The 16,795-nt window shown below is 52.3% G+C and overlaps 3 protein-coding genes across 3 annotated transcripts; 1 reads left to right on the forward strand and 2 right to left on the reverse strand.

Moving 5' to 3' along the window:
• Window positions 1-18: 18 nt before the first annotated feature.
• TGME49_313770 (hypothetical protein) lies at window positions 19-10,122 on the reverse strand. Its single transcript, XM_018782792.1, has 7 exons — window positions 6,301-10,122; window positions 4,855-5,184; window positions 4,123-4,233; window positions 3,010-3,268; window positions 2,651-2,707; window positions 1,488-1,683; window positions 19-1,132 (listed from the first exon to the last, which is right to left on the reverse strand). The coding sequence occupies exons 1-7, from the start codon at window positions 9,706-9,708 to the stop codon at window positions 1,051-1,053; spliced, it is 4,443 nt and encodes a 1,480-aa protein (XP_018635400.1). The 5' UTR covers window positions 9,709-10,122; the 3' UTR covers window positions 19-1,050.
• Window positions 9,544-11,152, forward strand: TGME49_313775 (hypothetical protein; the record flags this gene model as incomplete). The annotated part of the gene is made up of 3 exons (XM_018782793.1): window positions 9,544-10,237; window positions 10,412-10,473; window positions 11,121-11,152. Exons 1-3 carry the CDS (start codon window positions 9,909-9,911, stop codon window positions 11,150-11,152), a joined length of 423 nt encoding a protein of 140 aa, XP_018635401.1. The 5' UTR covers window positions 9,544-9,908.
• Window positions 11,153-12,199: 1,047 nt separating this feature from the next.
• Window positions 12,200-15,533, reverse strand: TGME49_313780 (hypothetical protein). The gene has a single exon (XM_002364548.2). The coding sequence runs from the start codon at window positions 14,600-14,602 to the stop codon at window positions 13,211-13,213; it is 1,392 nt and encodes a 463-aa protein (XP_002364589.1). The 5' UTR covers window positions 14,603-15,533; the 3' UTR covers window positions 12,200-13,210.
• Window positions 15,534-16,795: the final 1,262 nt, after the last annotated feature.

Genomic DNA, 16,795 nt, shown 5'->3' on the forward strand with positions numbered 1-16,795 from the left:
TTTTCGCCCTCTACGTATTGACAGTGTTCACACTCCATGGCCATGTGATCTGTCCAATACCACAGGCCATTACACCAAAGACGGTTTGGGATCAGTACAACACAGGTAGAGAACTGTCACCCCCGAGAGGCGTTGTACGGGGTTATTTGCCGGATTCGTGCCCATTCAAGATTTCAAGATAGTTGTGAAACTCATAATGTCGTTCACATTATCGTAAAGATGGCGGGGGAATGCATATCAGTGTTCTGCAATAGGCACGGTCCATTTCTTCAAGAGCCGGCAGGTCACTTTGTGAGTTTTAACTTTCTCTTCAGTGAATGAATGTCTGCGCATTGAAAGGACTTCTGCTTCCATAGGCGTAACACGCTCAGCAGTCATTCAAGACATGGCTGAACTTTTGTCGTTGTTTCGGTTTTGCGTTTAGATCATCTGAAAGGTTTTCAGACATGCAGTTTGTTCTCCAGTCTCGACGACTCGTCTCGAGTGTTTGCTTCGAAGTACGAAAATCTCCCGAATTAGTGCTCTTTGTGTGCCTCTTGCACAGTTCCACTGCCGAACTATGTGGTCCGTGGATACGTCTTCTGTAAAAACTGGGTTCCCTCCCTTCTCCTGCAAGTGAGAAATTTTGGGAGCAATCTGAATGGTCTGAATGTCCCGCAGCGGTCCCGAGTCCTCGCTGTAAGTATCGGTGCAACTGTTTGCACGTTCTTGAGTCCTCAGTTAACGTTATAGCAATTGAGGAGCCGTTTGTTCACAGCTTGTCGCACTACATTCAGGAGCAGAGTCGAGCAGTCTTCCTATGGGTCAGGAGTGAAAAGCCCTCACCTAAACCCCCACTTTGACGTTTGCGTTTCCTTCATCGGTATGTCATCCGGAATAAAACGGGGACCGGACAGTCCTCTGGCGTTCGGCATGCCTTTGCCTACATTTTGAGTGAACGATGCGTTGATCCGCACGGGCGTTGTGAACGCCGTGTCGTGAGAGCGTGGAAAAAAAAGTGCGATGATAACCACTTCTGTTAGTGGAAACTCGTGTTGTTTCGCTTGACAGTCACCGCCCACGGCCCAGCCAGCGCGAGAGAAATCCTCTCAGCGTGGCTGAGGCGTCTGCGGACGAGCTAACGCGGTCCTTCCTGACACGCACACAGACACACACGACCGCGCGGTAAAGCATATTTTAACCGACAGCGAAAAAAGCGTTTATCACGCATGCCTTCCGCCCACCGTCCGTGCCTACGCTGCATGCGTAAAACGCTGCGCCCTCTGCTCGTGTTTCACGGGGAAAATCCATCCCCTGTGAAAGAAAGGCTCACGGGTCCGCTACAAGTCGCCGCCCTGATTGTCTTCTCACCGAACGCACATCACCAAAGTTTCCGGTAAAACGCTACACCCTAGACAACACGAACCCCGCCCCCCACCCTGGTTGCGCCTCGCTCTCTCGTTCTCTGCTGTCTTTATTCGTGCTCTGAAGTGAGCTGGTGACTGTACCCGGAGATAGACAGGTCGGCTGCGCCGGATGCGCCGACTGTTCCAGGTGCCTGAAAAAACGCCTTCAAGCGTGCTCGCCGCTCTCGCAAAGAGGCGTCAGGCCTCCTGGAAACTCCGTTCAACTGCGAAAGGTTTCGCTCCGAGCCGGGTGGCGTTTGTGGGCCGAGTGGCAGCCCAACGGCCTCAAGAAGGTCGGCTGAACAGCAACGTGCAAAGAAAACGCAGTCTTTTCGCTTGACAAATTTCGTTGTCAGCTTCCAACGCGACACCAGTGAACATGAGTCCGGCTCCATCGAGAGACAGACTCCCGCCGGTGTCGGATGGGTATTGTGTGGCCTGAGCACGCATGGAAAGACGAGGCTAACATTTACTTTTCAGACGCTCTTAGAAGTCAGATGTAAAATCTCAAGAGTTGATCTCCTGTGGCTGTTTGCTGGAGCGCCTGACGCAGAAGTGGGTAAGCGAAACAGTCAGTCTGAGGACGAAGGGTACATTGCGCTCAACGGCAAAGGCAGCGTCTAAGTGCGAGACTCAGAGTGCATGCGGCGCACGGACATCTTAGAATTTTGCAGAGGCAGCAAGAGCAGAATGATACAGAGTGGCATGTGAACGGGCTGTGTCCACGGATGCGGAAAAGTGAAATCTGAAAAAACTCATGACGCCAGTTGACACAAGTGGAGCAACCACGACTGAGAACGAGAAAGCCAAAAAGCACACAAAAACAAAGGGAACGAAGACAGAGGAGACGAGCATCCGAGGGTATTTTTAGGGAAAAAGACAAAACAGTCCAGAAGCCACGCGAGCCATACAGTGTCACTAGGCATTCGACCGAACCTGCGATATTTAATATACAAGGACGTGGATGATTGATTGTGGAGTAGCGGCTCAATGGTAGTCAAACAGGTGAATTTATCGTCTGCCATGAAAGTCCTTTGCAGCGGCATTAGTTCCCTCAACCTCCCAGTCTTCCACTCCCCTTGTGGCGACACCTGCAGACCTTAGACTCTTGCTGGGGTCCCAGCTTTTCGTAGCCTCAGGATTATGCATGCAGCAACTGTCTCTTTATAAATTCCACTGGCAAGGAATCGGAGACTGCGAAACAGGAGTTCTTCGGCCATGTGCCTGCGCCGAAAAGTTGTGCACTTGTGGGGTATGGTGGTTACCTGCTCTGGGTGAGAACCGAGAGATCGAGTTGATAAGATGCAGAGTTTCTGCAATGTCTTTCACAAACGGCAAACACAGAGATACGAAAAAGCCAATAGGAACCAATGATTGTTTCAGCGGAAGTCACGAAAGTGACAGCGCTTTGCAGCATCCTCTATTTCACACAAACAGCAGTCAGTGACATGCAGCGTTGGTGCCCTGCCTCAGCAGAATCATGCTGTCTGTAAGAGCTTCTAACTTCATCCGTTTCTCGTCGCTTCCTCACCATTACTTTTCTCGCTTTCGCGTCTCCTCACCGTCGAAGACCTCGTGGCTTGTCGCCTCTTCGGAACGTGACATTTCTCGTTCTTTTTCTTACCTTCATCAGAGTCTGGACAGCCGCTCCGAACTTTGCTCCCCAGGCCCGCGAGAATTTGCCTCAGAATCGCGTCCAACGTTTCTTGGAACTCTATCCAAAGCTCGCCTGCTCGCTGGTCTTGAAGAAACAGAGAGGTGAACTCTTGGTTCTTTCGAGAAGGTTGGTGTGGAAAGGCGTTCCCTCGTTTCTGGTCGACAGGAGAAACGAAGAGGTCTCGAAGTTGGAGAAGGCCGAGAAAAGAGAGAAGAAAAAGACGCGTCTGCACGCAGCGCGAGGGCAGAGAATGCACAGCGCAAGTCGTGGAACCACGCAAGCGGGAAAGAACAAAACGTAACACAGGGTTATCAAAGGCCGAGTGCAACAGCGAATTGTTGCTTTCTTGTTCGGCGTGCCACCAATGAAGTCGAAGGCTTTAAGGCAGAGAAACAACCAACGACAAGATGGCATCTATGAAAAGAAAACGCCGCCTTGACACTCGTTCCTGGCCTTCGGGAAAAGACACAGCGAAGCTTTTACACAACGAGGCTCCTTGCGCCTCACAAAAGGACGTGGACTTGTGACACGAACTTTTGACAGACTCCACGGTTCTTCTCTGCGCAGGTCGACACCAGAGGAGGCGTCATCCGAACTTCCGCTTTTGCGTCCTACGTCTAGCTGGCGAAGGAGCAGCAGGACGAGAATTTAAGACGCTGCAAGCTGTCGGAGCGCTTTTCGTCGTCTTGCGTCTTCAACGCACAGGATGTGGGGTAGCTGGCAACTGGAGTGACAGTTAGTCAACAATACCGCGTGGACGTCTGGCTTAGTTGTCGTCTGCTGACCTTTCATCCACTGTCTCTTTCTGAAGTGCTCTACGCTTTTCAGATCTCTTCGATTTGGACGCAGTTTGTGCCGCGGATACTTGGAGGCTACTGCGAATTTGATGTTGACAGTAAAGCGAGTTTCGGTATCACAGTTCCGAGTCGGCGACTACGCTCCCGCTGCGTAATAACATAGAAACCGGGTGTCACTCTTTTCTACGCATGCGTCGCTTCACTGGAACGCCTGACGTCCAGTCACGTTTAAAGACGAATGGGCCTTTTGGATTTTCAAGAAACAAACTTCATGCGCGCGTACTTGACCTGTGGATAGCGTCGAGACGTTCTGGCTCTCGAGCAGAGACTTTGAGACTGCGTTGTGAACCTCTGCATGTACCTTCCATATTCGCAGAGCGTCTTCCATCTGCTCCTGAAAACGAAACACAGTGCTGCGGAGCTCAGGAAAGCTTCATACCTTAACTGGCAACGCACTGATATGTGGAATTTATTTTCACTCGGCCTAATACGCTATACAATTCCAGGCAGGTAAGATGTAAATGGTCAGCTGCGATGTAGGGGGCACTGGAAATTCTTCGCACTTCAGTTGGGGCATACAGTGAAATAAGCGTCATGCAAGCACTCCACGGTCGAGCAGCGGTGCCGAGTTCCTCCACTTTCCACGAACAAGAATGCGTCCGAGGAGATGCTACACCGAAATGAGTGAAAAGGCAGAATCGAGGCTGACCAACACACCGTCTCCAGAGTCAAGGGTGCGAAAGAGGTCGTCGCATGCACCATTCCAAATTCCCAAGCTGGTAAATCTAGAGCCAGTGTCTTGGTTCATCTACTCGGGTTGGTGGGGGGTTTTCGGCATTTCCAAACATGCTGCGGAAATGACGAAGCGAACGATAAATGAGGAAGACACGGAAAAGACAACTGCACAACACTTGAACCACAGTTCGGCGTCGTCCCCCAAGTCTCCCCGTGGTTTCTGCGATACGAGTTTCAAAAGAAAAACGACATAATTTCCGTGTCATTCCGCTGCTCTCACCGTGGTTTCTGCGACGCTCGTTTCAGGACCAAGCCTGTTTTCTGCTAGCTGCTTCAGCGCTTGACTGTGAGCGCCAGTGCCTCGGGAGAAGGCGGCGAGGAGGAGAGTGAGAGAGGCAGGAGGCACATCACGAAGAGAAGGACAAATCCCTGCAACGACTTGGAAAAAACGAGACATCTCCAAAGAGGCAAGGCCTCGAGAGGGCGAGACAGAATCAGCGAAGGCAGCGGCTTCTGCCACCGAATCTTCGCCTCGAGAAGAAGACATGCGTCGATCTCCCGTCGGACTCGCCGTCGCGACAGCCGCCACACAGGCGCTATGCAGGTGGACCTTGAGAGACAGGAAAGAGCACGAGAAACAAGAGGACAAGCGACACGGGACTTTTCAAAGCGCGTAGAGCCAACACTGGTGAGACCGGAAGTGGCAGGAGACAGCAAGGAAATGGAAAGGACGAAGAATGACGTCCTGGAATCAAAACTGATTCACCTGTTGTGAAGGAGGTCAAGCACATATATACTCGCATACGAGCTGTAACAATGATAGACCGAATACACAAGATGCTGTTGTTTCTCCTGCACAACAGCCCATCCCAAAAACGGAGACGGGAACTGCGCATGCAGTTATCTCGCTCTACAGGTCAGTGTCAGACAAGGAACCTTCCACTGTCTCGCGATTCGTGAAGGCGCAGCGAGTTCGGAGTTTAGGGAGAAACGAAAAAAAATGCGAGTCAAGAACAGAATTGAGGATAGGAAGAAAAATGTGGACCGCAAGAAGATTCTGGCGAAGCAGCGGTTGAAACGGGAGAGAAACTGCCTGCAAAAGAACCTTTGGAGTTGGGATTGTCTCCCTCTTTGAATCCGTTCCTCAAAGGCCTCGCTGCATGCGCGTGTCTTGAGTTATAGTAGAAGGAGAACCCGTTGAGCGTCACATACCAATAGAACACAAAGATAATCAGGGGAGAGTGCGTTACTGAGTTTGTCAACTGAAGGCGAGGAGAGAGAGGCAAACGGCCAGTCTTTGTGCACATTAGTTGGGGCTGTCTTTGGAGACTTACAAGAAGGCTCCGCTGCAGCCTCTTCTATCGAATGGACATCATGGAGGAACGAAACTCGGCATGTTTAAGTGGCATGTGCCGTCAGTATCCAATCATCCACGATCATGTACTTATCACACAATCCGTTCTTCCTGAAGGGAAGGCCATTTCCTGGAAATCCAGCCCGGTACTTTTGTCTTCTGGCTCCCGTGACCTCCGCTTCAGTTCTACGCGTTTCGCGGTGATGCAACGCTGAAGGACGACGCCACGCAACAGTCTGTCTCTAACTTGAGTAACCTAGGGACGCCGAGCAGACCCGGTCAGAGATGTCAAGAGTCCGCATCCTCTGGTTGCATCGGCGCTCCCGTGTGAGGGTGGTGCAAGCAACGACATCTTTGACGATGGGAACTTACCGCCTCGACAGCTTGTGTCACTCTGGCCACCAACAGAGCAGCGTGTTCTCCAGCTTTCTTGTTTTCTTCAGGTGCTTGGAGAAGCGCCTGGAGCTTCTCCGCCGCCAGAGACGGCAGCCGATCCGAGAAGAAGAGCAGAGACGAAGGGTTCCTCAGTTCCTTCGCGATTTCTTTTCTCCTGAAACATGCAGAGAGAAGAACCAAGTCGTCGAAGCTCATCCAGTCCTCGTCGGGTGCGTCTCCACTTTTGTGGATTTTCAGGTCGCTTCCGCCGCAGCGTCGGCGTCTCTCAACTTCGTCCACGATTGCGTCGAAGAGCGTCATCTCACGCGTCTCAGAAAGGTGACGGGGAAACGCTTCAGTGTCGCGCTCGTGGGAACCGAATCCTCCGAAGTCACCGTCGGCACTTTCGTCCTTCACCTGTGACCCGGCTCCGGGCGTCTGTACACCTCGCTTGAGCTCCCCACCGAGTTGTAGCGTGCTCCCGCTCTCGACGCCCTGCCGTTGTCGCCCGCTTTCAGTGCCTTCCGCGCCTATTGGTCCGTGTATCTCTTCTTCTCCCCCTTTCTTCTCCCCTTCTTGCAGGAGTCGCGCTGCTAGTTGTCCCGCGACAGAGGCGCCTGGAGAAGACTCGGCCGAATCAAGGGAACGTGTCGGAGGGCCAGACGCATGCAGAGACGGTTCGGGAAGAGAAGGCAAGAGAGCGACTTGCGAAACGATTTTCAGCAGCTGAAGCAGACACGGACTGGGGAGCTCCGGGAGGAGGGGGAGGAGAACTCCGAACAGTTTTCTCCTAGCTTTCTCTGACCCTCGAAGAAGGACGGTCGCCAGCTGAACCACGCCGCCCTCTTCCAGAAGTTCATCGAGAAGTCGACGCATACTTTCCCGTTGACGCCTGCCCACAACGGGTGCTCTGGCAAATTCAGGATCTCCGTGCTTATTTGGTGAGGCTTCTCCCTGGAGATTCGTCGTGACGACGGGAGAGAAGGAAAAAGGGAGAGAGGCGCTGTCGTTCGCTTGCGGAGACGAGGAAGCAGACTCGCTTTCGGAAAGATGAGAAGTGGCGACGAAAGCAAACGGAGAGTCGGGAGGGACATGAGGATATGCTGTCTGTGGACGAGGTGGGGTGAACGCGTTGTGCAGACCTTCCCTCGTTTCTGAAAGTACAGAAAGTCCTCGAGTCCGTTCTCCCTGCGGCTCGGGTCCAACGGCTGAGAGATACAAACCAGCTCTCGACGACATTGGCGTTCTTTCCGAACCTTCTGTCAAGGAAGGAGTTACTTGCGCAGTTGCGTAGGTGTACATACACCCGAGGAACTCCACCAAAGGACCGGCAAGCGCATCAAGGAAGCGTTCCGGACGTTCGGTCGCGTATTCGTTGAGAGATCGATGGTGCGCAGGGCTTCCGTCCGTCGCCTCTGCTCTTCCGGCGTTCTGCTGTAGATACACCACAGCCTGCAGCGGTTTTTTCAGGCATCGAACAAGTTGCTGTGAAAACCCGTTCTGTCTCAGGTGTCCGTCCGCCAGAACAAGGCGCGCCGCCTCAAGAATCTCAGTTTGGAAAGCGACGAAACTCCTCTGAAGGTTCACCTGAACTTCCCGGAGCTGTCCCCCGTCTCCCTCTCGCCTTGGAGTGCTTGCCTCTCCACTCTGTTCTCCCTCCGACAGCGTCTCGTTCTTCTTCTTCGCCTCCGGCGTTGTCGAAACAGCGAGCTTTTGATAAAGACGTTCAGAGGCCAACACGCAGTTTGCAAGACTGGGAAGAACGGCCGCTTGCTTTCCAACGAGAGCACACAGAGAACTTGCATGTTCCTGGACAGTTTCGTCTCCGGAGAGGCACCGGTGCAGCCGACGGCGTTCCGCATCCAGTTCCCGAGTCACACATGTGACCGCTTCCTTCAGTGCAGAAAGAAGAGAGGAATGCAGAGCGTTTCTGTCGAGTGCAACACGCAGACTCCTGGAGAGAAGCTCAAGACGAACCAGTAGATGCTCCGATCTCTGTTCGACACTTGCCTGAGGAAAAGACGAGGGAAACTCCTCTGTAAGCCGTCGCCCGAGAGTTTCCTGGAGAACGCTCTCCAGCTCTGAAGTGTGCCTCTGTCCGACAGTTTGAGGCGTGATCGCAAGCGCTGGAAGGAGCTGCGCCAGCGACAGAGTTGGCGTCTGTTCCTCGTTTTTCAGAAGCGACAAAAGTCCCAGCGTTGACACATGTCGGAGCTCGCTGGCGCCGGGCACATCTCTCAAGACACCGCGTTGCTCGAGTGTACATACAGTGACGTAGAAGGTGGTGAAGCGAGGAAGACCCCACGCGCGTTCAACCTGTTGGCTTGCGCGACGCAGTTCTTCCATTTCTGAAGGGGAGAAGGACGCAGGGATTGTTGACAAGGATGGCAAAGGCGAAGAAGAGAGGCGACTCGCAGCCTGCTCTGGATCGTTCTCTTGCATGTTTGAGCGGCACTTTTCCAGGCAGATGCGGAATGGCAGGAGCGACGGCGAAGCGAGAGCCACTTGAACGAAGGTCCGAGCGAGGTACGACAGAAGAGAAGGAGGAAGGGCCAGACGAAGAACTGGAAGTGCTGCGATGTCGACGAAGCCTCTAGAGCTGCAAAGGCGAATCCCTTCTTCACTGGCAACGAGAAATTCAATCACCTTTTGTCTTTCCTCGCTTCCCAAGACAGGCTGTTCCCCTTCTTCTTGTGTTTGTTCTTCTCTCTCGCCACCCGCTCCCATCCGCGGAAGACAGTACAGCAGATTGCGATAGTGTGCAAGAAGAGTTGCGTAGAGTTCCCTCTCTGCTGGCTCGCTAGGTCGTCCGTCGCGTCCGTCTTCGACCCCCTGAAGCGTGGAAGTTGATCTCTCAAGAAAAGCAAAGCTTTCCGGGCCTTCTCGGAACTCAGGAAACGAAGCGGCGTTGCCTGAGCCTCGACGCGAAGCCTGCTCTTGGACAGAAGACGCGGAAGACGCTGCATCGTGACTGAGAGAGGGAGGATCCCCGCGAGGAAAGGATGAAGAAAATCCACGAAGCGGCAGCTGGTATAACGGCTTTAGGTGAGGGCCATTTGGAAGCAGTGAAGAGGAGGGGGAAGTAGAAGACCGCAAGAAAGGAGAAGAGGTGAACGGGAAAAGCGAGTGAGAAGAAAAAGAAGAGGCATGGCGACCAAAGGATAAGAATTTCAAGTCGGTAGTCAAAGGTGAGCGAGGTGTTTGTACACCGGAAGTTTGCGAAGGTGACGAGAAGCCTCCATACCGTTTTTTCGCTCCGTTTACTCTGCGATGGGGAACACCAGGGTCAGAAGGAACCGCTCGATCTTTGTTTTCGAGTCTCCGATTGCCCTGACTAGCAGTTCTCCATAATGCAGGGCCTGGCGGCGACGCAGCCGGCAGACGAAGGTGCCCAGGCGCAAACATCGAACACAACCTTTTCAGAAAAGCGAGTAAATAGGTTTCACCAGTTTCCAGAGTGTTGAGGAAATGGGGGGAAATTCGTTTACCCAGTTTCCAGGAGTTCGAGAGGGCGATGAAGTTTGTTTAACCAGATTCCTCGAGTTTCAGCCCAATCTTTGATAGTGAGAGGAAACGAGGCATGTTGAAATTTGAGGGGTCTCCTTATGTTCGGTGTCCCCCGGATTAGCTTCACAGGCCTCGAAACGGCTTTCAAAAAAACTGTCTGTACACGGCGGGGAACAGTGGCGGAAATCTTCACAAGAGGGATCGAGTTTCGCTCTCTTTTATCCATCTGTTTTCAAAGCCCGCAGACAGCGCTGTTGTCGGTCAACGCGAAAATAGGACTAAAGAGTGAGCAAGCGAAAGAGGACTACCCAGGAAGAAAAATGGATTTTTGTAAAGGAACTGTTGTTTTGAAACGTGTCATTGCTTTTATGGTAGCGGCTTCCACGTTCTGTCTCTTTTTTGCATTTGTTCTCTCCCTTTCTTCACAGTGAGAGACAGACGGATCGCAAGCCTGTGCATGCAACGGCTGACTGGAGACAGCCCTGGTCTTCATTGGAGAAAAGTCTGTTGCATGTTCCTCACTAGTGCTTCCCTAGTTTCAGCTTCCCGCTGCATTTTGTGAATCCCTGTCGAACAATATACTTTTTTTTGCTTGGTACAGATGTCAACGCGAATCTGAGGAAATCTCAGGTGCTTGTGTCCGAATGTCTCGGACAAACGACGGTACGAGATGCTCGAGAGTTAAAACAGAGAAATGTTTTAATGTTGCATCGGATACGAAGTATGTTCCAAGTAGCCAAGGTACCAATATGACACAAAGGAAGTTTGTAAGGACTATAGCACACCAGAAACTTATTTGTCCCCACCGTAGACGTACACCAATAGTTTAACTCCTAGTTTATACTGCCCAGAAAAAGGTAGTTTATGTAACTTTAAAGCGCGTTCGAATGAACAAAGAAGTCGTCTTTCATTAATCAGGTGTACGCTTACCCGTTCGCTGTGGTCGAGGGCGTACTCCTCTGATTTTTCGTTTCTTCCTACGACTGAGAGCCAGACAGTTGTGCGTTGTATTTTCTTCAACACATGTGTGTTTTCTGCCAGGGAACAGTGCCTGTGGGATAGTCTGTCGCAGTAAAACGTTCCAGCTTTGGTTTGTATGGGAGAGTGGTGACCTCCAGAATCTGGTTGAAGCACGTGGCGGGGTCCTATGTGCCGCCGTTGATAGAACCGGAAACAAATCGGAACGCAGTCCGCATCACTCCCCGAAGTCACATCGGAATAGAGGCAACGACCAGTCGCATCACACTCCCAGCGTCGTCCCTTCTGAAGTGGGTACACGACACACACAGTCGATCCGATTGTCTGCTCAGGAGGCGCTGCGAGGCCACAGCTGTCGTCGTAGTCTCCAAATCACCGGCCAGGCTAACAACCGTAAACTGGCACCAAAACTTCCACCATCTCGACCACAGAGAGTGGTGCACGGCGACACGCCCGCTGTTCGGTGGCTTTCCAGTACGCGGCGGCAGCCAGCTTCGGCACACAGTCACTGACACATTTTTCCAGTTGAGGCAAACGAACATTTCCAGGTTCGAGTTCCAAGGGTTAAGGGACTGTAGCGGCGAGTCAAGATCAGAAGGGGTCTATGCGAGGTCTGAGAGTGCACGGGATTTTCTTGTGATTGTCACATCACATGCCAGGTTCGGCGGGAATGTGAGTTGTCCCGAGATTCTGGATTGGGTGAGAATTCAACCTGAGTCGCCGTCGGTGGTTTTTGATATCTAACGGTTCGTCGCTGGATCGACGGCTCATGGTCTCTGCATTGACGTTTGGACCCGAAACTGAATGACGAGAACACAGTGTAGCGCGCGGCGGTCGTCCATGATGCTGCTTGTGTGTTGACTGAGTCGCAAGCGCAAGGCGTACCGCTAGGTTGGCTCACAGTCGCTCCCCCGTGGAACTCCCCACTGGGAGCGAGTATTAAAGAAGTAGAAGCACGATCGAGCTGCCAACAGAGTGGTCTGAGGTACTCGGAAGCTTCATGCTGGCTGAGTGACGCTTTTACCACATACGTACTTGGCGACCTCCCCAGGACAATGCGCAAGGAGATCTATCAGGAGGGCGTGTGTGATGACATTGTTGGTGAGAGGTGTCAGCTCGGAGGCCGGTACGACACATTCCTAGCCCAAGAGACAAGTCGGGACGCAGCGAGGTATATATAGCGATAGATACGGAGGAGAGCGATGTACAGCTAGAAGGATTGATAGAGGGAATGGATAAAATTGCCTCTAGAAAGAACCGGGGAGACGCATTGACGCCAACAACCTCGGGGCGCATTTGCTGCAGTTGTACGGTGGTAACGGGTCGTGCGTTGACTCCGCACCACCGACAGCGACTAAAAGAAAGGGCATCAGATGTTCTTTTTGTTTCGACGCCAAAAACAAGGAAGGTATCTTCTTATTGATGTGAACAAATCCATTCAAGTTTTTCAACCTGCCGGTTCCTAGAAAGAGGCCGCTTACAGAGGTCGCAACTTTTGAGTGAACAAAAAAATCACAGAAAGTTTTGGGCGGCGTGCAACGAGCAATTTCGCAGACAATGACCAGGAAGGTTCCTACACATCGCCGCCAAAAACCATTCGTTCCTTTTCGCTGTATTTCCTGCAGTGTCTCGACAATGAAAGACACTAGTCGAAAACAGCGGAGTCTGTTTTCTCGACAAAATTCGCTAGAAACCTTTCAGGTAAAGAGGGGAACCTCCCACCTCTCTGTGTAAGCTGCATGTACGGTCCACGATACGCAAGGGTGCAATTTTGTTTACCACTTTGACAACACCAAGCAAGTGGAATTTCCCGTCGAAAGAAGCAACGGAAACTTGGGGTTCTGTCGGTAGACAGGCAGTAAGGACCAAGATACTTACGCGTAGCGTGGCATATTTCTGGAACACGCTTCCCCAAGATGTCATCACTTGTTCACCTTAATTATGTTCTCTAGAATTACAATCTTTTAGCGTATCTGCTGGCTTTTGTAGGATAAGTTTTTCCGGTAGCGAGTGTGCAAAATCCCTTTCGAAAGTGGAGTTCTACGTCCCACGCTCAATGCACGTTTCTGTATGCCTGTGGAGGCGGGTGCATAACTTTCCAATCTCGGACAAAACTCCCTTGGTTAGCCCGGAAACCTTCCAAAAACCCCGTTGTGTCTTGAGGGCTCCCGTCGTCACTCGCAGAGATTCTCCACACCCGAAAACCACTGAGAGCCGGTAAGACATCCAAGTCTCTCAACCCCAACCTTGACAGCTTTGGAAAAACTCTTTTCTCTCTCGTTGTCTCTGTCTGTCATTACCCCTCTTTTCTGTGGACGCATTGGTTCTCAACAAATCAAGCATCCTGCCGGTTTAACGACATGTTTTCTTAATGTTTCCTCGCGACTGCTAAACTCTTCACATGCAGTCGCGTGCACAAATTTCATCGGGCACATGATCCGCACCACAGCGACCCCGTTTGTTGTCGATCTTTTCTCCCATCCTGACCGTCTGCTCCCTTCTTTCCACCTCGGCTGAAAACGTGTCCAGCCTGAAGAGCTGCAATAGAAGGCGGCACCAGATTCATGACTGCAGGATAGCCGACCGCAGAGGCATCCCTCAAAACAGTACCTGCTTGGTAAACCACTAGGGGCTGTCCTGTAGTTCCTTCGACAAGTGTAGTTCCCATCCCAGACATGCCCACCACCACGCTTTGCGGCAACACAGTCTGTACACTTGCCTGTCCGCCAGAAGGTACCACCATTCCAGGAGTCCCGTGCAATGCCACTTTAGGACCTGCCACATTCATTGTTGCGGCTGAAGTGCCAGCGGGATAGCAACAAGAAACGGGTTGACCATGAAGAACAGTTCCAAAAGTTTGTGGTTGTACAGTCGGTATGATTCCCGTTTGAGTTTGAGGAATCGCACAGCTTGGCGCCGCGCTGCAAGGGCTGGCAGATCCGTACACAGCTGAGACTCCCGGAGAGCCGGCACCTGTGGGGGACTGAAAAATGAACATTTGAGGCTCTGAAGGCGAAGGTTGGCAGCACAGAGTAGTCGGGGGTGGAGGTTGGGTTTGCTCGACACCTCCACAGCGAAGACACGGAGTGAACAACGGAGCAGAAGGCATCTGTGGACTCCAGGCGGGGGGTGTCATGGGTGACGCCTGGACATGGAAAGGCATCTGCTGAATCTGGGGCTGAAGCACGAAGTGTACCTGCCCACAAGGTGCCTGCTGCACGGAGGCTTGGCTGTTTGCCGGAGTGAGACGCATCCCTGCCTGCAGGGGCATCGACTGTGCCTGAGTCACTCCCCCATTCTGGGAACCTCCTTGATAAAAGCCTGTTGCGTTGACAGAAAGGTGCTGGACGGGTGTGGACGGGAAGGCAGCGGCCTGAGGGGGGGTGTGTCGAACGACAAAGTGCTGGGGGGGCGAGGCTTGTTGTAAAACCACCTGGGAAGGAGTTGCCCCAGAAGAAAAGACATGCGAAAGAGGCGCGACTTGGTTCTGGATACCCACGCTGGCGCAGCCTCCGCTAGGTTGGGAGACCACTGCCACGTTCGGAGTTGTAGCAAAGAGCCCGGGGTTCCCCGCGGCGTGGTGCAGCTGTCCACTCGGTGTCAGCACCATGAGTGAGGGTGTTGAGGAACCTTCTCTTCCCTCGGAAGAAACCGCAAGACCATCTCCGCTAGCTACCACGGGAAACGTTTCACTCTGTGGGGTGGTCGTGTCACTGTTGCTCCCCAGACCCGCACAGGCGTCTTTCAAGTTCTGCTCGCGGTGCCGTCTGTGGTGACGACTTGGCGGCGGACAACAGGGTTCGTCGAGGCTCATGCTGGGGATCAGTGAACGAAGAGAGAGAGGGACATGGGGGTTTGAAGACTGCGTCCAGGAGATGCAGAAACACGAACGCTAATACCCTCCAAATACGGGAGTGGGCTGCTCCGAGGAAAAGCAGAGGTTTTGAAATCTTTCAGGAAAGACGGCGGGAGCAAGAACGCAAAAACCCTTCGAGTGCAGAAGGGTAATAGGAACGGCGGTCGCTCCCACTAGAAACAAATCGAGAGCGAAACAAGAAACGAAGAAACGATGGACTTTGAGGTGGAGGGCGACGCTTCCGGTCCTGGAGATCCCGAGAAACGACGAAAAAAACCACAAAAGATCACACACAAGACTAGAGAGTTCCTTCGAAGAGTCGGAGCAGTTCCCCGTCGGGTTCACCGGACGAAGGGAAAGTTTCATCGGAGAAATGGCGTTGGTAGCCACTGCAACATTCACATTAGTGACTCAGGCATCGAACCGCCTTCTCAGACCCGTTTGTGCGACTTGCGGTTTCTAAGCACGATCAATGCCCGAGTGATGTCCGCGCTAAAACGGTGCAACCAGAAAAAAGCCGAAACCGACAAATTTCGCGGTAAGGAAGCACACCTTTGTGGCGGTGTGGGCTGCCGCTACGAACACAAATTCGGAGTGACTCGACACGGTCTACTCGCGAAGCCTGCCAGCCAAGTTCAAGCCGAGTAGAAGCTTGTGCAAGATGAGGGAAATCCTTGTTCCGTTCACAGCTTATGTGATCCGCAGACGGCTCTGCTGGATCCAATCAGACAAGTTCAAGCAGAGATCTCCAGAAACTGGAAAAACTCAGACAGTACCGAAGAGAAAGTCCGTACCGGCGCCACTCTACCTCCTTTGTACAAGAGCTAGCGATGCAGCAGACTCGCGGGTAAGACACCCGACCCAGCGCACAGAGCGGTGTCTTGAGGAGAAACATGGACTTCAAAGAAGTGAGTGCGGAGGCTCTTCTGCCGAAACGGAGGCACAGAAGGCTTCGTGTGACTCTTCAGAAACCAACAGGCGAGGTAGTTGTCAGCTTTGCCACGAAAAAGTTCACCGCCTAACTCGCGTAAGAAAATACCGGTGGAGCCGGGAGCGCTAGCGACCCTCAGTCTTAGCAACTGCCGGGATCGAGCGAACCCCAGACTAGCACAGATGGTTTCTGTCTTGCATTTGTGGAGAGTTTCCGCCACAGCGCCGTCTCTCTTTTACAGAGGATTTTTGATTTGGTAGCTCCACAGAGCTCAATACTCGCGGATTCAGAAATCAGAAGGAACCGCAACCGTCCAATGAATGCCAGAGCGCTCGGGAAACCAATCTCACAGCTAGACAGAGCGCAGAGAGGCAGTTGAATTCACGCGAAAGAGGGCCCGCCCCACTTTTGCCTGGTCTTGTCTCGTGCATAGGAACGGGGCTTAGAAAACGAAACGTTGTTAAAGAGAAGGTGAGGAGTGCTCGGCAAGTGTCGGACAAGATCTTTCGTACTTCGCGACAACGCAAACAACCTCTGGAATACAGTGGGAATGTTTGGTGGTCGACGCTACGAAAAAAGATGCACAGGCGCAGGTTAAGACGGTAAAAAAGTCACAGCGTAGTTCAAGTGGCGTTGACATGAAGCTTCTGGTGATGTTCTTTGTCAAAAAGTCAACAGGTTGAAGAGCACATCGAGATATCGACTTGAAGTGACCGGTTCACTGGCAGCGGCCAGCAAGATTCTCCAGTGAAGGTTGGAAACTGTGGTGGTGACTTTTCTGAAGCTTTCCAGGATCGATTAGATATAAGAGCTGCTGTGAAATAGTGCTGACAAAGAAAAAGTGGAAAGGAATCCTCGCGGAACTACGGTAACAAAAAAAAGCGACGGCCTAACGACTGTGTATATCGTAAACATGAATTTATTCTAGAGTTTTCCGGGTGTTGAGTCTCGACCTCGCGCACAGAGATCTTTTCTTGTGCTTTGACGCGCGTACATAAGGAGTAGGAGATCATACCAGAAAGAAAACGGTTGACCAGATGCTCGTTTGTCTTTTCCGAAAACAACCACGGGGTGCGTTATGGAGACGTTTGTTTTCACCTTGCACCGTTTCCTGCAGGAGCTTGCCGTTAAATTCGATTTGCCGTATGCGTCCACGCTGGTGTAACTGAAACTGAATGAAGCCAGATATTATAGTACCGCCGCTTCGAAATCGGCAAATC

Source organism: Toxoplasma gondii, chromosome XI (genome assembly GCF_000006565.2).
Source record: "Toxoplasma gondii ME49 chromosome XI, whole genome shotgun sequence".
Lineage (NCBI taxonomy): Eukaryota > Apicomplexa > Conoidasida > Eucoccidiorida > Sarcocystidae > Toxoplasma > Toxoplasma gondii.